The 23,401-nt window shown below is 45.0% G+C and overlaps 1 protein-coding gene across 2 annotated transcripts; it reads left to right on the forward strand.

Annotated features, from left to right (window-relative positions):
- LOC117148648 (trichohyalin) lies at positions 1-23,360 on the forward strand. Of its 2 annotated transcripts, none has more exons than XM_033316150.1 (7): positions 1-568; positions 634-726; positions 16,220-19,095; positions 19,782-19,945; positions 20,009-20,212; positions 22,280-22,555; positions 22,617-23,360. In XM_033316150.1, exons 1-7 carry the CDS (start codon positions 335-337, stop codon positions 22,973-22,975), a joined length of 4,206 nt encoding a protein of 1,401 aa, XP_033172041.1. In that variant the 5' UTR covers positions 1-334; the 3' UTR covers positions 22,976-23,360. The 2 variants fall into 2 exon arrangements, with proteins under 2 accessions (XP_033172041.1, XP_033172042.1); XM_033316151.1 differs by having other exon boundaries at positions 16,223-19,095.
- Positions 23,361-23,401: the final 41 nt, after the last annotated feature.

Below are 23,401 nucleotides of genomic sequence, written 5' to 3' on the forward strand. Positions count from 1 at the left end.
ACGATAGGACGTCGGATATCGATACCATATCACAAACTAATAATAAAAATAATAATAAATAACAGAAATAATACTACTAGAACACAAACAAAAGCAGACAAAGCTTACACATTCTTTATCAAAACAAATAGCCAAATTGGATTTAATTTGTGGAAGGAAGCAAACAGAACCGCTTGAGTTTGTGCCACTGCCACGCAAAAAAAAAGTATCGTTTCCCAAAAACTAAGCCAACTTCATCAAAAAATTAGTAAACAGGTAGCCAAAATTGGAGTGATCCCGCCGAGAAGAGCCACGCCCCCCATCCGCCCACGCTGCCCATAAGAGAGCAGCGAAGATGTCGTGGCTGAACAGCAGTCTCAGCCAGCTGAAGGGCCAACTAACCAATCTGGCGCAGGAAGTTCTGGCAGAAACGGCAGGACCCGGCGACTTGGAGTATGAGGGACATCGAGCAGGAGGTGCTGGCGCCCAAGACGCCGAGCAGCAGGCCAAGACAGCCCTGGAACTGCTGGCCGAGACCCAGGAGCAAAAGGAGCAGCTGGACAAGCGGTGCGAGGAGAAGGATCGTGAGGTAAAGTCAACTCACAGGCACTTTTGCGGCTTCTCCACTAATGGCCACCCGATTGCCACTTTCAGATAGCCGCACTGCGCCGAGAACTGGCCAAAAGCAAGCAGAAACAAGAATCCAAGCTGGCAGCCAGCACATCAGCTACGCGGGAACCGCATTTGGTAAGTGACGTTTGATCCGAGGGACCTGCAGCTGGCCCCCATGTGGCCATGCCACATCCGGTGCCCACTCCGTCTTCCAGGAAACATTGCACTCCGGCGTGGAGTGGTGTTTGACCGGGTTTATCTTTCAAATAAGCGATAAGCCCAGCTCTCGGGCTCTCTGTTTCGCTTTTGGCCACATATCCCTGAGTTAATATTTAAACTGCGATAAGCTAGGAGTCGGCACTACCCTAGTTTTATCTGCACTTCTCGCGTTTACCTGATGCCACATTGTATGCTCCACACGGAGAGAAAACTGGTTGCAGTGGCATATGGTTGTTTTCCTTGGCACGATTACAAATCGCTGGAAATCACCGATTTCTGTTTTCCCAACAAGTAGAGAGGGGTTATAAGTAAGCCAAGTTCTTGATTGCAAAGAATGTGCTAATAGTATAGCAGGGTATATAATATTTCATTTAACCGTTTTGTTGATTCTGATTCTTCATTTGACATCCATTAACCTTTTTCCCCGTGCAACTTCTATTTGATTTGACATTCGGTGGTGTTTGGTGCCTGCTATTTGCCTGGCTGTCATAAATCCCTGGTCTCCTTTTCGATCACCCCATATGCCTGTTGGCCTTATCTGGACGTGCGGCTAACCCTATCGCTCCATAGCCCTCCATTCGCCAACTGCTTGTTCAATTTACCGAATTATTTCTGATTAGGCAAGTTACTGCAGCGCAACCCCAAGTGCCTGATATTCCCGCAGAAAATGCAGGGTTACAGGGTTGCTTTTGTATCCATTTGGTTTGGTCACTGGGGGGCTGGAGATCTATCTAGAGCACAACTGTACCTGAGATTCCATAGTCACCTTAAATATACAAAATAGGGCTTTCCACATTGTAGATCTAGTTTTAAAATGCTAAATGTCGTGCATATAGAAATGCAGGAGTCTATAACGTAAGATATCCTATTTTTCTAAAAGATTGAATTACTCTTTGGCAATTTTATAAGAATCGTAGATACTTTATTCAATTCTTTAAATAATGAACATTGTATTACTATTTAAAGTTCAAATCGATCGTATTGCGAGTAGGTAAATAATCAGAAATACTAAAGGCTTTAACAATATGAATTTTACTTTCAAACTGACCGCTTTTTGAAATTTAAAGTTCTTTAAACAAAATATATAGTTGTCTAGTTTTTTGTTTTAAAATCGATTGTTTGAAAAACAGCAAAATATTTGAATCAAATTTAAATAGGTATTAAAGTTTCCAATGTCTAAACACTATATTATACATATTCATGCTTATTAAACGTGCCATTATGACTTGCTAAATTTTATTTTGCTCTAAACCCGGTTTTTATTGCAGCTTAAATTGGCAAATTGCTCTTTCTAGTTTCGGCCATTGTTACTCATGTTTTATATTTGTTTCCGATTAGCTAATCGAATGTGTAAAAATGAGTTCCTATCAAATATACGAAGCATAAATTATGAGGGAAAATTGCATCATTTAGCACCAGTATTCAGAGATAAACCATATATACTCATTCCTTATCGGAACTGGTGAAATCTGAACAGTAAGCGGTTGGAAAATCAATATGGATATCTGATGCATATATATTTCTTTCAAGTGAGCGATTTTGAGCTATTCTTTTAATATAATGTATATATATGTACATATATATCTAGTCTGCTAATTCAAATCTAAATCTTCCTGAGTATGATATGACTTGAAGGGCTTAAACTTTCATCATTCGATTTCTATATTTGTGGGTATATGTTTTCCCAGATTTTTCCTTCTGGGCTATCTCGCATGTACTATCTATGGCTATCTTTTGGATCGATAGTTGGGTCACCATATTGTTTTGCATAATTGCGCCAGGCGACCGGCGATAAGTGTGCCCTCGTCCCCGTTCCCATTTCCATTTCCATCCACATCCCTCATGGCCCACCTCCACCTCCACTGCCACTACAAACTCCTCCTCCTCCTCCTCCTTTGTGGATATGACAATCTGCTCCTGCCAACCATTATCATCCCCATTAGGCGGGCATTTGGGACATCTGCATGCTCGGGTTATCTTATCCGGGCCAAGCTGGCCAGGATCGAGGGGGTTGGTTGGCTGGATTGCCTGGATCCGGGGGCCTATAAAAGCCCGGTTCACCTGCTGGCTGGCATTCATTCGGTTCCGTGTGATCGATTCACGTAGGCCCGCATAAAGTGTTAATTTCTACTCAGTTTCTTTCTCATTCGGTGTGCACAGTTTTGGCCTGAAAAACTACAGAAAAGAAAAACGCAACGACACAAACGCGATTTGCATTTGAAAATCGTGTGAAATTTTCATCCAAAAAGAAGGTCAATTTTTCTTAACATTTTTTTTTGTTTGTTCTTTGCATTCATTTTTTATTGCCGGAAGTCTCGCGACGACTGCATTTTTATATTTTTTTTTTGTGCTCTGGTGTGTACTTTTGCGGTATTTATTTTGGGTGAGTTGAAAATTACGTAGTGTGTAGTTTTTCGTGTTCACTCCCATATGCAACAGGCAAATTAGTCTAATTGTCAAATTTATAGGCGCAATGATTTGGTGACTTTCGGTCAGGAATTAAAACTCAAAAACCCGCGACACGCAACTGGCGTTGATAATAAGCTACAAAAATTGGGCTAAATGGGAAATTAGGGGGGATATTTTAATAAAAGTCCATTGTTCGAATGACAGCTTAGGTAGGCAAATATGTTTGTCAAAATATTTGGGTTTCTGTATTCGATTGTATAAATATATTCGTTTATTAGAAGTTTTACCTGTTACTGTACCTAACTAATGGTAAAGTAAGTTATATAAAGTCCGGCTATGTTTATTATGAAATAATCATTGCTGATCATTAATAATTTAGCTCGATTTTGTTTATAAATGGATAGCTTTGTTTGTAATCTATCATCCGATATCTCAGCTTCAGCCGAAACCTGACCAATAGATGGCGCCACTCAATGGCGCGACATGTTTGTGAAATTGAACGCTTAAGTTTTGAATTCCGTGCGCCCATTGGGATTGTTTATGCATTCAGTTGTCTATGTTTATAACATTTTCCTAACTCAGTTCTCTGTATTTACGTATGTGTATCGAATGTTGCGCTCGATGTGCATAATAATCGTAATTACCGTACATATCATAGAACTCCTGTGCTGATGGCGTTCATCTTGCACAGATTTCATTAGAGCGGAAATGCTGATTGGCCGCTTGGTTGGCTCACCCGCCTGGGTCAGTGGGTGGCTGGTGGTGGGGAAGGGGGCTGTTCAGGTGGTCCGCTGGCCAGTTGCTCCATTTTTTCTATATTATTTTTGATTTTGGACACGTCAACCGTCAAGAGCCGGAGCGAAACCGAAACCGAATCGAGTTCCATTTGATAAACGCGGTTTGTTACGCTCGGCCAAACTGTGTCAAATGTGTCCCAGCTGCACTTGTTGCTACCTCAGTTTACCTGGATGTCCCCTCGCCGCCATCCCCATCATCACATTCGACCATCTACCCAATAATCGGGCGACTGTGGGCGTTATTTCCCCATTGGCCACGGATCGCGAGTGCTCCGTGTCCGATATGTCACCATTCTAAACGTTTTCATTCCCAGTTCCAAGTTCCCTGTACCCAGTTCCCAACCCCCTTGCCCTTGGAGCCCCTTCGAATTCGAAATGGCATGTTTTGCATTGGGGGCTAGAATCAACTAATTGGAGGAGCTGGGCAGCTTCCTGACGGCTAATGAGTTACTTGCATCGCAAAAAATGGGGAATAATTCCAGATAAAATGGATACGATTGCTTTGCAATTGATTTAAATGATTACTCTTTAGTTTATACTCATGTTTTAATGGCATAAATGCTATAGATTACCTCTATGTGTCGCGCCAGTGATCCACATATTATTTAGAGCCCAACGAGGCACAATTGCTGGAATATGGCATGATTCCGATGGGGGTTCGAGTCGAGAATGACGCCTAAAGATCATAAGTATATATCCTAACATAATGTTCGATAGCCAAATCAAGACTGTTTCAATGCGTACATTATATGCATTTTATCCTTTTCCATTTCTGGTTGCTTTTGTTTCCAAAAACAGAATTACACCTATTAAAATCGAACTTAGGGTAACTTCTTGTCCGTAGAAATCCACTGAAGTTTGTCATAGTTTTTTTTATGAAAACGTATTTAATAATCGGCAGTAACTATTGTTTGGAGTTGTGCTTGTGGTCAGCGAAATCATTCAGCTATGATGATGATGATGATAATGCAATCATCCAATGTTGTTGCATTCGAGCACGAATGAGAATGACATTTATTTTATTTTTTATTTCGGTTTTTGTCTCAACGGAGTGCATTTTTGTGCAGTTGCTGTCGTCGCCCAGCCACCCACCAAAAGCACACACCAAACCACCGACCACCGACCACCACCCACCGAACTACCGACTCCAGTTGCTAGCAACTGACCCACGGCCAATGGGATGTCAAACGTTGCATGTCGCTAAGTGCAGTTGCAGTTGCAGTTTAAGTTGCTGCTGCTGCGTTGTTGTTGCTTTTGTCGTTTGCTGTCGGTGGAGACCTGCAATTATTTAATAACATTTGTTGTTGCTGATGACTGACATTGTTCGGCTGCCCGTGGGTTCCTATAAACAATCAGCGAAGCGAGCGGCCAATTTTCACTAACTGCCACCAGCAACTTCAAAAACTTCAACGGCAAAACGTGGAAAATGGAAAATGAGCTAGAAAATGAGGCGGCCTTTTAAGCACCGCAGCTGAAAATGCTCTCCCTCTCTCTGTCGAAAACTTGGCTATAAATTGGAAAGTAATTTTGTAATTTTGCATATTCAATTAGCCAGAAAAAAGGAGCAAACAGCCTGATTAAAAAAAAAAAACGTACGTACGTCTGTACGAAACTATCACATTATCTTGCAGGGGAAGTACCCTTCCGAAAGAGTATAATAATACGAACAATGCGGGGGTCTGGTACGCAACAAAAATCTTGGTCCAAATCAATTTGCTGCCTGTGAATGGGGACTTTAGTTTCAGCTTCCAACTCATTCTCGTTCTCAGTCACTTCCACTTCCACATCGAAATCCACAGCCACATCCACATCCACAGCCACATATCCACAAACCACGTCCATTTCCGTTTCCATTTAGCTTCGCGTGCTTCTAACGAGCCGAGTCAGCTTTTGAGGCCTAAACGTCGCTGTCGAGGGGGGTTGCTACTGCTGCTGCTGCTGCTATTCATTTTCCAGAGTTGCCATGGCCAGCAGTGAGTTGCTCAATTGGCGTCGCGTTTAACCTTCGCACGTAATTGCATGTGTTTGGAGCCACCTCCTGAGATCGCAGTCATCAGATGCACATGCAGAACTGTGGCACTGAGCGCAGGGTTGCTCTTTGAAGGGGATCGTATGATGGAATTAGGGCTGATGGAAAAGAAATTCCCTGGCAGGGTTGCCATCACCATGTATGAAGCCCACAAAACCATTTCAACTGTGTTATTTGTCATAGGGAATGCACCTTATATGAAATTTGAAATTTGCTATTTTTGCTCTATATATCTTTATACTCAAACAACCAAATCCCCCCATTTCCTGACCAACGCCTACGCCCCGAAGCTCGTTTATCGAAATTGGCCAAAATGCATTTGTCACGCAAGCTGCTCGCTCGCAAATCGCCATGTTCTGGCAGATTTGTGGCATTCTTTTGGCTGATTTATATCGAGGATTGACGGATTGCCAACGGCCTTCAATTGGAGCTCCCCACTCGCATTGTCGGTCTGCTGTTTCTTTGGCTCTATTCACATAACCTTCCTCTGGGCCACGTTGACAAAACGCTGTCGACTCTTGACTGACTGTTGGCTGGTGGCTCTAGGTCAGGTGTATATGGCTCCGTTTACCCCCACCACCACCTCCCCCTATAAGCAATTACGCAGCACCAGCCACCCACACCTGCCCCCGTGCCACGAAACAGCGGCCATTTGAAGCCGCAGTGAAAAATCTGGCTGAGTGGCGAACAAATGCTAATAAGCATTAAATTATGAAAAGATTTTTCGTTTGCAGGCCAGTCGGGCCGTAAATGACGAAATTTAAGCATCCATATATTTATGGCCCAGAGTTTTTGCACTGGAAAACTACTGTGGCAAACGAAGAAGGGGGTCGGTGGTCGGGGCTCGCGGAAATGTGGGCAAGTGGCAGAAATGGATGGGGGCTGCGTTTCGGCGATTTTTATTGGCAAGTCGCGCAGTTGCATAAACACCGGCGAGCGGCGACGACGCCAAAATGGAAATATGTTCACCTGTACGTCAAGGCAGAAGCCACAAAATGCAGCAACAACGAAGTGTATAAATTTCAAACCACGAAACTAAAAACTGCTAACTAAAAAACGACAACCGGACAAGCCGGTGAGCAAAAAAAAAAAACAAAACCGAAAGAAAATTAAAATAACTAACAAAAAAGTAGAAACGAGAAGGAAAAAACTAAAAACTAGAACGCCCATAAAATAGTCGAACAAATTGAGCGAACGAACGCAGCGATTTTCCCGCCACTCGTGGCATTTTCCAATTAGCCATTTTCCATTTTCACAAGCCAACTTTTCCAACAGGCCCCAAAAATATATAACTCCAGTTGAAAGGCTTTCGCTTATCACTAGTTTGTCTTGCAAATCCCATTTACTGTAATGAAATGCATTAAGATTTTAGTACGTATTAACTAATTGCTCTTACTATTAATCTTAGTTCTTACGAATACTTGCATAATTTATAGACTTTAACTAACCATGTATCCCACTTCGAATTTAGGTTCCAAATTATTTATTCAAACACGTTCAGTGTAATTTTCCAACGACGATAAGCATTAGTTTTCCTTAAAAAAAACCCACTGTGTTTGCTCTAGCTTAAATGGAAATGGGATTTGTTTGCGTACAAGAAAAGTCATTTTCCCGACTTCCTATTTGCCTTTTCACTTAGTTATCGTTGAAAGGGATCTTGTTTGGCTCAAAACGAGAACAATTGCAGCGTAGCAATAAAAGCAAGATGTATATATTTTTTAAATGAAAAATCTGAAATTCAAAAAAGGATTGAGAGTGCAGCCCGTGAATAATTCGTATCTATATCTATACAGTATCTAATGGGGAAGTAAAAAGTATATATCTATAATTTATTTAGGTAAATTTAAATCTTTAAGTTAGCTGCCAACTAATCTGGAAGACGATCTCTTCTTGAACTCCAGTCGCTGGCAACTGTATCTGTATCTCCAGCCTCAACTCCATCTGCAACTGAAGCCCGTGCACGTGTATATATACCATATATATTCGCGTCTATGGTCGAGGTGTGCATCTTTGCATCCTAAATGGAACGGTAACGAACTGAACTGCCTGTGCGACCGAATTGAAGCGCGTTATTTGAATTTGATTTCTTGTCTTGTCTGAATTTTAACAGCAACGTGTTAAATGAATGCCAACACACAAGAAACAGCCGGCGGCGGTTCGGTCTTCATCTTCATCTCCATCTCTATCTGCCTATCTATCTATCTCTATCTCTATGTCCATTTCCATTTCGAACGTATCCGTTGTCGTTGCCAGGTAACTAGTATCTACCCATCCGGAGATACTCGCACCTAGCAGATCGCCGATCCCCAAGTGCTATGTATGTCTGTGCCATGCTCTGTCCATTTACCTCGTTCTTGAGCATCGTCGATACCGCTCCCGCTCCCGATCCGAGCTGCTCCAGATCGAGTTGGATGGTCGACGTCAGAGCCTCGTGCTTTCGTCATCGATCCGTCTATGAATCGCATCCGTATCCGCCAGTCGCCATCCGCATCTGGGTCTCCAGCCGTATCTTTCTCTATTCCTGCTTCGGTGACCGCTTTCTTAAAGTTATGCACGTACCGCCTTTGTGTGCTGGTACCGTGTTTTCCACATATTGATCGAACGTGTGCAAATAAAATACAATTTAAATATTTATTATCTTTGCAGTTCGTTAGCATCTTGTATCTGCTTAAGGCAGCGGTGTAGTTGGAACCACTCTTCTTCGGGGTACTTAACCTAGTTAATTCTACTGGGTTTTACTTCAGAATCGAGGCATTCATGGTGTTTTTCCAAAACTAGTGATCTTTAAATAGTAACTTCTATAACCCTGCATTGGTGAACCTTTTCTTTATATGGCTTATTATCAATATAACTAGCTCTCAAGTTCTCTTGTTACAAGGACATTCCCAAAAAACCCCCCCTATGGTTACGCCTCTGTCTTGGCTTCGTTTGTGTGGCCTCAATATGGAGTACTCTCTATTATTTCCGCCACATACATAGATGGGCGTTTCTTCCACTGAAGAAAGCAAGCGATCCGAAGATGAAACCGAAATGGTAGCGAGAAAGAATTTATTATACAATCGATTTAAACAATTGGCGCCACAAAGACGGTGACTTATGTCTGCGTGGGGCAAGGGGCAGTGTGGTGAAGTGTGGTTTGGTTACTGCAAGGGTTGGGGGGTACTGTACTTAACGCATGTTAACGCCACTGTTAACTTGCACGCCCGATTGATATGGACGTGGAACAAGGAAGCTAAGTACAAGGGTCCCCCCTTTCAACAATTCGCTCTGCACTCGCAACCGAACGAAATGCATTTGAAAAGCGTTGTGTGTGTGTGCGTGCGTGTGTGTGTGCGTGTGTATCTGTGTGCTGGTGTTGCGCATTGTTGTGCTGACTGTTGTTACAGTTGCTTTTTTTCCCTCCCATTGCTGATAAAAGAAATGCCCCCAAAACTAATTAACGCCTGCAACGTGTTTGCTGCCAGTATATAATGGCATATACCTACATTTTGTACATACATATATATTACCAAGCATTGATAGTGTGCCCCCCTGCCCACTGCCCCGCTCCCCACCCCCTCTTCCTGCCCAGCCAAAAAGGTGCAAAAGAGATGGCCTCTATGGGCTTGGGGTCTAGACGATTGTGTGTGCTGTGTGTGTTTCCTACCTTCATGGGTTGACTGTATTTTTATCTGCTAATTAAACACAGACGCTCGATTGCGCCAGTAACAAATACAACAGAAACAGTGAAAACAGCAACTGAAACAGAAACAGAAACAGAAACCGAAACCGAACAGAAACACCAGTAACAACAGCCCGCTTAAAGTCAACGACGTGGCCATATGGAACCACTAGAACCCCATATACCATATACCATATACCCATATACCATATAATAACATATATCATATAAATACCCATATATCATATACTACATATATGATATAACCGAAAATACACTCTGAATTGCGGCGGGGCAGCTTGGAATTGTGCTTGCACAGCCAAAAGATGAAACTACATGCGTCCGGGTGTCGTCTTTCTCCATCAAATCACTTGGGAAAGCAAGGAAACTCGACTGGTCTATCTGGATGGCACGTAATGCCTATGTAGCCAGCTTTTTGTCGCATCCTGCCGTCCCTTTCTAAGCCAAACCTTTTTTCAACAACGATATCGGGCTTATTTGTTTTCTTTTAACAACTTGCTATCTCTATCTCTGGGCTCTCCCGAAAGGAACTCAAATGAGGGGAGAGCTCAGCAAATACAGTGTGGGGTCTTAAGCTGGGATATACATATATATTCAATTGCAGTTAGAGATGCAAATTATCCACTTTATTACGAAATTTTGGTCCAGGTTCAAAGCTTTCTCTTTACTCAAAGTACAATGCACGTTAGAATTAGATTTTGGGAATAGAGGTTTCGAGATTGCGGTTTTCAAAGATCGTCATAGAGTTGTCGTACTGTAGGTGTATCTTAGCCGGCGGTGCAGCGTCGGCAGAAGTGACAGGGGGGGCGGTAGGACGGCTTGGGGGCGGGGCGGCAGAGGCGGTACAGACGACTTAGGCGATCGGAGAGCGGCCAGCAGAGAGCATACATCACTGAGCGCCGAGAACAAACAAAATGAGCAAAATAAGCAAATAAAGCCGTCTCCAGCGGTACAACAACAATAGCGACAACTACACCAGCGCACACACACATAAGCAATTCTTTAAACAACACAAAAGGAAAAAAAATGAAAGAAAATAAATAAAAACAACAACAAACGTCGCTTAATTTCAAGTTAAATAGCCGACGCGCATTATTTGAGTTTTGAAATGGAGAGCAAGTCGAAGTTGCTGGCTACGTGTGCATATCGCCATACATATGTACACATGTGCATACATATATCCGAATCCATGTACGAATGCCCATGTACCCACCACCTCCATCCCACCGCCGAGTGAGGTTATGCACGGCTGTCATGATAAATGTCTTACCATTTTATCCATTAACCCCGTCGCTGATATCTACCCACCCAGCGCGGTCTTTATCTATGGGTTTATACCTTTCACATGAATCAGAGTTATGAATCATGGATGGGTCGGGTTCATCAACTCAATGGCTATGTCCTTTGAACTGTTTTTAAACTAGCATCCTAACTCACCAAACTCATCAAAGTGTTGCTTTCAGCACACGCTTTTAAAGTATATCTAGTGGGATCAGTGTGGTCACAGTTGCTAAGCAATAAAAATATGTATAATTCAAACGCAAAAACGCCAATCATACTTATGATGATGTGAAACTCTAACATGACGAGCTGGAATTCGATAAAGAGAGTAACTGTGTAGTAGGTATGCTTTTAATAAGCTGGCAATATGTTTTTGATGGGTGTCATTCATTATATATATGGATATTCAAGCTTGGTGATAATAATCCCTTATATAATATTATATAGATTAGTGTAGCTTTGACCTTAGAGAATCCTTTATACAATCCTTTATCGTATTGTAATATCAAAATATAACTATAGTTAGTAACTAGAACTTTAAACGGTTTTAACAGTTCCCACTTAACCTGAGTTCGTTTCAAAGACATGATGATCCTTATTCGCGCCATCTATCGTCTCTTTCGCTCGCTCTTTGCCCACCGATGGCGGTGCTTCGTGCCGGGCTTCGTGTGCTCGGCTCGGCGACTTCGGCTTCGGCTTCGTGTGCGGCTTCGGCTGCAGTTCCGTCGCATGCGATCGCAGGTCGCTATTTCCACCGGCGCACTGCACGCAGCAATCACTCGTCGATCGCTCGCTCAGCGGATCGGACGTGCCGGTATTATCGCTCCTCCGTTGACTCGGTCGCAGTCGCTGCTCGCGTCGGTGCGGCGTTGCCACCCCCTCGAAACCGATAAAACATTATAAAGTTTGAAACACATATATCCTAAACAGAATAATACGTTTGACTAATTTTTTTTTGTATCGCTGCCTTAAAATTGTAATCAAGTGAAAAGTTGCATTACATTTGACTCTTGTTTTTTCCTCATTTTTTTTCTCGAACAAAACCTATTATTTTTTTGTTTGTTTTTGCTTGTGATGAACGGAACGGAAAAGCCGAATGGAAAAATATTAAATGAAAAATATTGAAAAGAATTTACTGCCCAGCCTGCCAAATCGAAATTGAAAATCGCCGCTCAGCTGACGAGTGAAAAACTGTAAGTTGTTGCTAAATGTAATTGTTGCCGTCAGTTAATAATGCCCATTAACTTAGCCGGCTGGTTCAGGGGGTCAGGGTGGGGGCCAGAAAGAGACGGGGCTAGTCGAGAGTGACTTGGCTTAAACTTGAGCTAAGTTGAGTTATTCCTCGCTTTTTTTTCGTTTAAGCCCGCCTTGACTTTCGACTTTTGTCGCGTCTTGACATCTCCTCTTATTAACTATGTAATTTTCTCTTGGTTTTTATTGCACTGCATACACTAAATTATTGTGTTTATTATTACTCATTTGCCCGAACTCAAATTGCGAAAACATGGCGAAAAATAAAGTGTTCTAAAGTGTGAAATGTGGAGTGGCATTTAAATACGGAATTATTGTGTGCAAGTCTATTCTATTCCACTACTAAAACGTCTAAATTCCCATTTAAACAGCCCAGTTTAGGTAGAATTTTTTCTTCAGTGAAGAATTCGTAAATCTGTCAAACAATTTTCCCGACTTCCCCGAGATTAATAAGTCTGTATTGTAGATTTGGTTATAAATCTTCTGGGCTAAAACATCATAAATCCTGAAATCACTTTAGATTGTGCCATCACGAGAAGAGCACGTTTTAATAGAGTCATCACTACAGTCTGGCCAAAATGCCGCCAGACAACCGACTTCGCATTGGAACGGAATGGGGATTGGAATTCCGGAGATAAGCACATTTGAAACTTTCCATGGGTTTCCGTATCAAGGTGGAGCACGGAGAACCAGCCTAATTGAGTTAGTTCTTATCGTCATTGTTTCGGCCATTTAATAATTTGTCACTTTCGATTATGTTGCTATCGGGCAGTCTCGATGGAGATTTCATTTCTCTATCAGCTCATCAAAATGCCAGTTATTATATATTGCTTAGTAACTTTATTAACATTAATTTGCCCTGTAATCTAATACCCGTAGTCCATTGCTCAGTGCCCCTTTGGCAGTCGCCTTTATGGGCACAGAGCGAAGAACTTAGGTCAGCATTGTTTCCAGTGATTTGTGGGACCCTCGGAAATCTCCGATTTGCTGACATCGAATTCTCGGTACCGCCAGTGTTTGAATTTCGCTGCAAAATGACGAGAACCGAACACCAGAAACCGAAATCCACAAATCCACAAATCCACAAATGGCCCAAAACTGGAGCCCATTCTGATAAGCTCCGATTCGAATTCCGAATCCCCGCGGCTCGGATTGCGGTATCCTAGACGAAATCAGGAGTGGAAGTACTGCGTGAAATCGGATCGGATCGGAACGTATCGCATTCAATCGAGTCGAAGGGCCGCTCCCTCGGGGGCGAATGAAGCACGCAGACCATTCCCGGCAATCGGCTAATGTTTATTTATAAACAAAGTACGAAATACCAGTGCCTGGAGAAAGGGGTGAACTGCAGATATCTTGGTGCCATGGCACCGATAAGATAAGGAATCTCTGGGCTCTGGCGGCAGACGTCAGCGGGGTGGCATGACTAAAGCGAAAGCGATTCAAATTAATATTGATCGAGCAATGCTCCGCATTTTTTTGTTTATACTTCCCGGTAATTGCACACTCTATTTGCACAAATACACTATCTTCGGCAAACCTGACTCGCTTATTTGACTGGCCTAGAGTCTTTTTCTTGGGAAGTTAGTGTATTCGATAAGTATCAAGTTCAATTTCAAGAGGAATCGAGTTCTTGACTATATTTACATGTTTATCGTAGTGATGGAATAGCATGTAGTCACTATTCACTGTAAAAATAATGAAAAATAATGGTTTACTTCCTGGAAGCTCAATTTCAAGAGAACTTTCACTATGAATACTACAATCATACGCTTATCGAATGGATTTGGTATTCATTTAGCTCTAAATAGCACTCAACTATAAACACAAGCTTAGATTTGCGCTATCAAATTTCAGCTGTATTTATTTTATGGCCGCCGTGACACATATGTGTGCTATTCTCTTTGGGAAATATCAAATGCGAAACTATTTCTTGCGAACTTCCGGTTGCTAGGCGAACTATTGTAAACCGCTCCCTTCGAGAAACTCCAAGAAACCCCAAGAAACCCCGAGAAGCGCCAACAACCTGTTGCTTAACCCCTGTGGAAACAGCACCAGTTTATCTTATCGCGTCGGAATTTTCGGTGGGTTCGCTCTCGCTTTTTATGGCTACTCAGTGCGTTTGTCTCTGCCCATATATCTTGCTATATGACCAGCCCATATAGGCGTCCAGATTATACATATATCATATCATATCACATCGTATCGTATCACATCATATCATATGTGGCACGGCTCGAATCGATGATCGATTGCCTCGTGGATCGTCGAGATCGGTGGCACAAATGGTGCCTTCCAGGTCGCGGAGCGTGAATAATATTTCCAATATTTGTTAACAAAACACAAGTGTTATTTCACACCCAAACTACATGGCAGCCATGTTCTCCGTTCTCCGTTCTCCATTCTCCATTCTCGATTCTCGGTTCTCAGTTCTCGATTCTCCGCAGGCTGTTCACGTTGATAACCCAGTTTGCACAAGTGTCTTTTCGGCGTTTCGATACCCTAACCGGGCCGAGAGGGTATAATTACACACCCATGAAGTGGAAACGGGCAAGCGGAATGCCGGCCGAGCAAACAAACGCAGTGCAGACCGACGTCGGATCGGCGGCTATATATGCATATGTATTACCCGTCCGGTCCGACTGCTTCGAGATCCGAGTGTGGGAATGGTATTTCTGGTGGTTTCCTCCCAGGATTTGTTTACTGCCTCGTGTTATTTGAATGAAAGTACATACGCATGGGTATTATCGTTCTGGCATCAAACTGTTTAATCAGCATTATCCACATTGAGATAAAGAGAGAAGCGCTGATCTTTAAGGATGGTTATTAGCTTATATATGGTAAACCCAGCTAGTTTATACAATACCCGTTGATTTTTAAGTAATTTTTTCGTATCTCTGTTTATCTGAGTTCTCATTAGTACCAGTTATATGGGCTATCATTAGCGAAACCGTATTCCAAATCACAAAACCTATTCAAATGCCTGGCAAAGGCGAACCTTTGTGATTCATCGCCGTAAAGGCAGAGATGTGTGCATAGACACATGCATGTCGTTTGAGGTAATTTTAATTAGCTTGCCATATTTTTTCAAATATTTATTTCGTGGCCCGTTTCCCGTTGCTCGTCGTTGTTCATTTTATTTAACCCATTTTTTTTACGACCCCAGCCATTTTGTTGGCGCCCGCTAAGCGGTCTCGTCATGGGTTTTATGGGGATTTCGTTGCTGGGACCTTATCGCTAGGGTCGCCGGCGTCGCAGTCGCCAGCGGCAGCGGCAGAGGCAGCGGCAGAGGGCAGCCATCTTTGCTCAACTCATCCATAAACTCATTAACGCGCGCATGTCTCACGCGTTGCCTTCTCTTTTCCGCCGGCGGTGCTTGCACCTGTTGTCCCACCCGTACCCACCTCCACCATCTCCAGCACCTCCTCCTGCCCCTTACCCACCTGCCATTAGCGTCTGCCAATTGACCTGGTTTGCTAATGAGTCAAAAGGGGTGGGAAGGGGGGCGTTGGGTGGACTCCGGTGGCCAAGTGGGCGACGCATGCGCAACAGGTGCCAGAAGATTGCGATTGGCGGCTAGGATATAATGAGCTCTGTGCTGTGCAAATCGCCAGCCAGCCAATCGAAAATCATCTGCGGATCTATTTGTGGATTTTGAATAAGATATGATATCTTACAAATACTTTAATTTAAATAACTAAAAGTTAAGAAAAAATTACAGTTGAATCGGCTGACACGTTTTAAAAACAGCATCCTAAACTTGTAAGTCTTTCAGATAGATTTATGAATCCCCTTTTCGTAGCTAGCTAACTAACTATGAATATAGCAAGTAACACAATGACCATTTGTTTATAAATATCAATTAAAGTAAGCAGTAGACCCTTAACAATGCACCTAATTTAGTTGGCACCCTAACTAATAGTTGTGTTTTCCCACTTCCATCTTTTTCCGCCACAACAGCAGAATGAGGAGCCCAATGTGGAGGACAGCTGGTGCTGGGAGCCCGATGGAGGCGACGAGAAGGGAGCCACAAGCGCCGGATCGGGCGATTCGGCGGGCAGAGACAAGGAGTCCGGACTCGTGGACATCGCACTGGGCAACAACGATGTGGTGCGGCTGAACAATCGCATCGCGGAGCTGGAGCAGCTCAACGAACAGCTGAATGCCTCGCTGGAGGAGCTGGACTCGCAGCATGAGCTGGCCATGCGGGATGTGCTGGAGCACAAGACGCAGCTGGCGGAACAGGTGGCGAGTCTCAAGCAATTGCAGGCGGATCGCCTGGTGGAGCACGAATTGTCCAATGCCAGGCAGCAAAAGCAGTTGGACGAACTGCTGCAGACGTCCTCAGCCGCCAAGGAGCAGCAGGAGGAGCTGCAGCGGAGGGTGGAGCAGCAGGAGGCTGAGCTGGTCGAGATGCGAGAGCTGCTGGAAAAACGGCGCCAGGATACTGCCGAGCTCATCGAACGCGTACGCTTGGCGGAAACGGAGCGCGAACGGCTGCTCAAGGATCTGGAGGAGTCTCGGCAAGCCAAGGAGAAGAAGACCTCGGAGTCGTCATCGAACAGCTCCTCCACGGGCAAGCACAGCGAGGATGAGTTCATAGTGGTGCGCCAGGCGGACGCCACGGGCTCTGGCTCCGCTTCCGGCTCAGATCGCGATCCAGATGCCGACGTCACTTCGCCGCCCTCGAAGGAGAAGCTGCGCGATCGCCTCGTCTCTCTAGAATCGCAAATCGCGGAGCTGACCCTCACCAATACCCAGCTGGAGGATACTCAGCTGGAGAAGCAGCTCTGCATCAATATGCTGAGTGAACAGCTCGAAGAATTGGAAAAGCGCTTGCGCCTCAGCGAGGCGGAAAAGGAGCAGCTTCAGCTAAACTTGGAGCTTCGCCTGCAGCAACTGACCGTGCAGGACAAGGAGCTGCAACTCCACGCGGAGGCTGAGCAGGAGGGTCACGCCCAGAAACTGGAGGAGCAGCTGGGCGATTTGCGCGAGGATAACCAACGTCTGCGTCAGGAGCTGAACAGCAGCTTAGCAGAGGCCAAGTTCCGACAGGCCATTAACGAGGAGAAGCAGAAGATTACGGATCTGGACGATGCGGACTCGGAGTACGGCACCTTCGAGCTGGACAAGCTGCGTGCTCTGCTTCAGGCCGATATGGAGGATCGTTTGGCCAGCTCGTTTCCGCAGCAGAAGCTGGAGCGAGCCTGGAACGCACTGAAGGATCGCTGGCACCGCCTCGACCTGGTGGAGCAGCGACTGGTGGACGTACAGAACCAACAGCTGATCAGCGAGCACGAGAAGAAGACCCTCGAGGCGGACATCTCGCAGTATATCCTCCAGTGCGATGAGCTGATGAAGAACAATGAGCTGCTGCTCAACGAACTGGACAAATACAAGCGCAACAAGCTGGAAACCATTGAGGAGCATCACGAGGAGACGATTGTGCAGCTGGAGGCCCAGTTGGAGGAGGCCAGACAGAAATTGGAGGCTTCTCTGTCTAGCCAACAGCAGATGGAAGCCCATCTGATATCCAGTCCAGAAAAAACTGCCCTGGATAGCGAGCTTCTGGCCAAAATGGAGCAAAAGGAGCAGGAACACTTCCAATTGCAGGAGCAGTTGGCCTTCGCCAAAACGGAACTGGACAATAGAAACAAGCTGCTGGAGAGGAATGGGGAACAGCTGACTAAACAGCAGCAGCAAAATCAAGCAGATCAAAAGAAATTGGAAGAACTTTCACAACTGCGGGAAACATTGCAACGCAGGGATGAGGACCTAAAGCAGCTGGAGGAGCAATTAAGCTCCGTTAGGCAGGATCTAGATGAGAAGTCCATTCAGATGAAGAACAGTCAGGATCAGCACAAACTCCAGTTGGCCAATCTCCAAAATCAGTTGCAAGCCGATCAGGAGAAGCTGAGAGAACTGCTCCAGCTGCAGGACAAACTGGAGCAGCAAAAGGAGCTCATGGAAGTCGACCAGAATCAACAGATTACCATAATCAAGAAGGAGCTGGCCGAGACAACCAATCAATTGAGTGAATGCCAGGAGAAGCTAACCGTCAAGGAAGCCCAGCTGGCGGAGATCCAACAGAAGTTGCAAGACGTAAACGAGGAAAGAACAAGGTTGCAGGAGCAACTGCTGATCAAGGAGCAGGAATCTGGCTTGGACTCCGAGCAGGCAAAACGGCTTAAGGAGCTTGAGGATCAGCTGCTGGCCAAGGAACAGCAACTCCAGCTAAACCAAGCTGAACTGGAAAAACTACAGGAGACACTTCGAGTTAACGAAGAGCAGCTCCTTGCCAAGGAGGAGCAGCTTCGTGCCAAGGAATCCCAGCTGCAGTCTCTGGAATCACAACTGCAGGGCCAGCTAGCTGCCGATGAGAGCCAGCAACTCCAGCAGACCATCGATGGCTTGGGACAGGAGAAGAACGAGCTGATCAAGGTACTGCAGCAAAAGCACCAGGAGAACACCCAGTACTATGCGGAAATCCAGCGACTGCAGCCCTTCGAGCAGCAGGTGAAGGAACTGGTCAAGGAGCGCGAGAAGCTGCAGGATCAGGTCGGCTTCCTCAAGGAGAAGTCCGACATACTCACCACGAATCTGCTGACGGAACAGACCAACCAGCGCCTCCTGCAGCAACAGCAGGCGGAGTCCCAGGAGCAGCAGGCCAGCGCGTTGCGGGATCTGGAGCGTTTGCGGGCCCATCTCCTGGAGATCGAGGAGCTGCACACGCAGGAAACTGTCGAGCTGCAGCGTGATCTGGAGGAGTCGCGCTCCCGTCAAGCGATCCTCGAGCAGCAGGTGTCCAAATCCAGCACGGCGTACACATCAGCCAGGTAGGGAAACAGACCAGAACAACTTACAGCTGGGGGTCACCTTGGTTGCCATTGGCTGATATATTCGTCACACCGGCGATAAGCGATCGAAGCTGGCTAATTGCATTCGCCACATGTTCCCACACGATTCCAATTCCAATTCCAATGACAATTGCCATTCCACCCACTCCATCCCGCCGCCGGCGGAATCGGACCATGCAAATTGCCATCCATATTTCCGCATGCCTGGCAGCTCGTCTTATCGCCAGCTGGCAAATCGATTTCGACCTGGTTTGGATATCGTCACTGGGTGCTCTTGCATAAGAGTCCTTTCCTGGTCTACTGGCACCAAAATTGCTATTTAAGGTTGGAAAAGCGGGATTCTGATGAATCGAATCAAGTATCAATCAATTTCATTGCGAAGTATTCCAAACACCTTGTGGTGTTTAGATTTTAAAAACTAGATTACTTGCTGCCGGGTGTTATTAAAATAATTAGCTAAAGTCATTCAAAATATAATAGAATTGGGCTTGGGAATAGTGTTGATTGCTAGACTGTGGATGTGAAAGTAAGCCATGCACCTATATAGTTATTAAGTTACTTGCAAAAATGCAAAAACCTAGAGCACCAAGGCAATTTGAAATTACAATGAGCCTTTCTTCGAAGTTCCATCGTCACTTAGTTACTCTTTTAATTATCCCCCTTAGCATCCGTGCGAATCAGCAGGCGGAGACGCTCCAGGCGCAGCACGCCCTGCTCCAGCAGCAGCGTGATGAGCTATTGGCCAAACTGGGCCAGTACGAGGATCGGGAGCTGAAGCAGCAGGCGGCGCTGACCAATCTGCAGTGTGCCCTCGAGCAGTTCCAAAATGGTAAGAGCACGCAAACTATTCACAGCACAGCCCTATGAAGACTAATCCGGGCTGTCGTTTCAGACAAGGATCACGACATCGAAATGGCCACGCAGAGGATTCGCCGCGAGATGCAGGCCCAATTGGATCGGCAGGGTCAGCTCCAGCTGGAGATGAGCGCGCTGCAGCAGCAGCTGGCGGAGGCCAATCAGGGCTTGCGAGCTGCCGCCCGACTCTCGGATCAACTGGAGGCTGGACAGCAGACGATCGCCGTGCTGCGGGATGAAGGTGAGTGCCAGCGGAGCTGGTGAGCTGGTGGTTGTGGCGCTATGGGGAGCCAACCAACCCCAATTTGTGTGCTTACGCATCCCGCGATTCACTTGACTAACCCAAAAACCTGTTGGAGCACCTCCGGGATTCCCGGCATGTTTCTAACCCACGGTGTTGCACCCCGATCGAAACTATACACACGTAACTACATGTTCCCACTAAATCACGCATAAAACTGGGAAAATGCTTAGCATATTGAATTAACTTTGGGAGCGAGAGAGAGAGAGTATGCCAGTGTGCTTGCTAAAGGAAAGTAATAATAGTACTTAATGTTGGGATTGAAAAAAAAAAAAAACAGAGAAAAGTGTCACCTCACACGATTCTCAAAGGTAAATATCAGCTGGTAATTCTGGGAGCTAAGCCTAAATATGAAACACTCGGAATTTCAGTTGGTATCGACTTTTTTGAATTGCATTTGATCACCATAAGCGCAACAAACCGAAACCAAACACCACAAAAAAAAAAAACAAACGACATCAATTTGAAAATAAAAACAAAAACACATAGAAAAGTACCACAGAAATACAAAAAAAGAAGGCAAATCAATATAGATCGCACCTGCGGCACGTGGCAAATGAAAATCAGTATTGGCTCACCTCACCACAGGTAAACGCAACTAACTTGTCCGCTTTTGCGTCCGTCACAAGTGTCTCCGCCGAAACGGAAGTACTCACCATTTGATAACCCATCAATGTTGCACCACCAAAACCGAAAGTACACTGAAAACAATCCTTTGATGTTGTAAACCAATTAGCTAGTACTTTGTGTAGCCCTAAGTTCGAGTATCTGTGATTTGTATCTTTGGATCTTCATGTTGTTTTAATGTTGTGCTAAACACACCTGAAGTGTGCCAGAAAAATACAAAGATAATTAAGTAATAGTAACTAAATGTTTGATTAGATATTTAGTATTTTGTATTTATCCGAACACATTGCATTTTTGAAAGCGCACTTGAAAGTAGAGTATTGAAAGCTTTAACCCCTTGCTGCCCCACACACCCCTATTTGTTGTTGATCGCTGCTTACTTTGAATGTATCTTTGGCACTTGTTGTTTTATCCATTTTGATTATTATAATTTAATATTGCTTGCGTACAAGCTAATAAGTATGAGCGTTTTTGCACACAAGACACAACCAGGGACAAGAAACTCTGTACTCTATAAACCGTATAAACCGTAAACCGTACCATCCGTTATCCGTAATTCGTAACCCGTAATCCGTACCAAAAGTAAAAAAAAAAGACAAAGAAAAACGAAAACCAGTACCAATTGTATCTGCAGCATTGAATAATCTCAATTTGTAAATGTGAGCGGTTTGAGCCATTTGACGCACTCACTTTGCAATTGGAGATTGCTCGAGACTGCGGCATATGCCACATTATTATGTACACACCTTATGTATAGCCTATATATATATCTACCGCCTTTATCTACTCTGCATGTCTGCATAATGCATATATATAAATAATGATTTATATATACATCATATATGTATCTATCCCTATGCCTCTAAATATCGTTTGGATATGCTGTCTGATCTGTTTCCGTTGTCGTATGCCCTTGTTCTCTCTCCTTTTATTATTTTCATTTTTGTTTTCCCTTAAATTTGCATTTGAGCGAACCAAATAATTGACCAAACCCAGCCAGCTGAGAGCAGAATCAATCACAACCGCTGACCAGTAGATTCCCGTCGAGCCATCGGAGCAAAGCAATCCGATTGGGCCATAGGGAACCATTGCCGCGACGCACTGAAGGATCGTCTGTACGATGGAGCAGCGTCTGTACGGTTGAGTATTACATCAGGTACTGGTGTGCCTGAAATCCAACAACCAGTACTTGTGTCATACTACGCCGTGCACGGATCGCACTAACCGCATGACCAACAAACCAACGCGCGCGCTTCACCCACACGGATGTGCCTCCCTCCGAGTTCCACTCACATGCCCATGCCTCTAATTCAACGTCCATTCAACTGCCAATTCCGGTTACTAATCCTGCACACTCTTTGCTCCTTTTCTCACGCCCAGTGGAGAGCCTGAAGGAGGCGAATGGCCAGCTGGAGCAGCGGCTCAGCAGCAGCGAGAGCAGCCAGACGGACAAGATTGACAAGAGCCTGATCAAGAGCCTGCTCATCGGCTATGTGGTCAGTGGACATGCGGGGGATAAGCAGCAGGTGCTGCGCATGATCTCCTCTGTGCTGGACTTCAATGCCCAGGAGGCGGACAAGGTGGGACTCAATAAGCAGCAAAGCAGCTGGCTGGGCGCCATTCTCGGTGGCGGTCCGGCCACAGCGTCGGGAGCAGGTAAGCTACCATTTCGATGTATACCCCAAGTCCGTATCTGATATCCGTATCTAACCAACAGGATCTTCGCGTGGCAATGAGAATCTGGTGCAGGCCTTCGTTCAATTCCTGGAGCAGGAGTCGCAGCCGCAGGCGCAATCGCGACCCACTCTGCTCAGCATGACGGGCCAGATGGATGCGGCCACATCCGCCAGTGGCACCACCACCACCGCCACCTCCACATCCGCCACCTCAGGCCATCTTCCGCAGGCGGCACCATTTTCGCCGGCGCCAACAGCAGCAAGTCAGCAGGATCCTGCGGCTCCTCGCACACCGCCCGTGGGTGGTGGCTCACCACAGCTGCTGGCCATGGGCTCCAACGAATTTGCGCCCACACGCAACTCCAGCTCGATATTGAAGGACATCCTCAGCGACTCCTGATTGTTGTAGAATAGTCGCCTCTTTATGTTTGTCGCGTGTTTTTTTATTGGTTAATTTTAGCATATTTTAAAACCGAATTGTGCAATTGTCGCCCGTATTCCGCAAACATATGTCCCGCATATATCTCGCTCTATATATATATATATATATATATATATATTTAACTATGTATATCTCCAAAACTGTACAATGTCTGTATGTGTATATGTGCAACACTAGCAACTTGTAAATATGTAATATGCAACTTGAACATGTCGAGGGCAGCAGAAGAAAAGTAGAACCCAATGGTTTTGGCCCGTTTTGCTTGCCTGTGACACGCCTTCACAGCGGCCTTGCTAATGAGTAGCCGCCAAATAATAAAAAATAATTAAATAACTAAACGAAAGCATAGTATTTCTATCACTTGGATTGTGAGCCGTTCTTCCC

Source organism: Drosophila mauritiana, chromosome X, assembly GCF_004382145.1.
Source record: "Drosophila mauritiana strain mau12 chromosome X, ASM438214v1, whole genome shotgun sequence".
Taxonomy (NCBI): Eukaryota; Metazoa; Arthropoda; class Insecta; order Diptera; family Drosophilidae; genus Drosophila; species Drosophila mauritiana.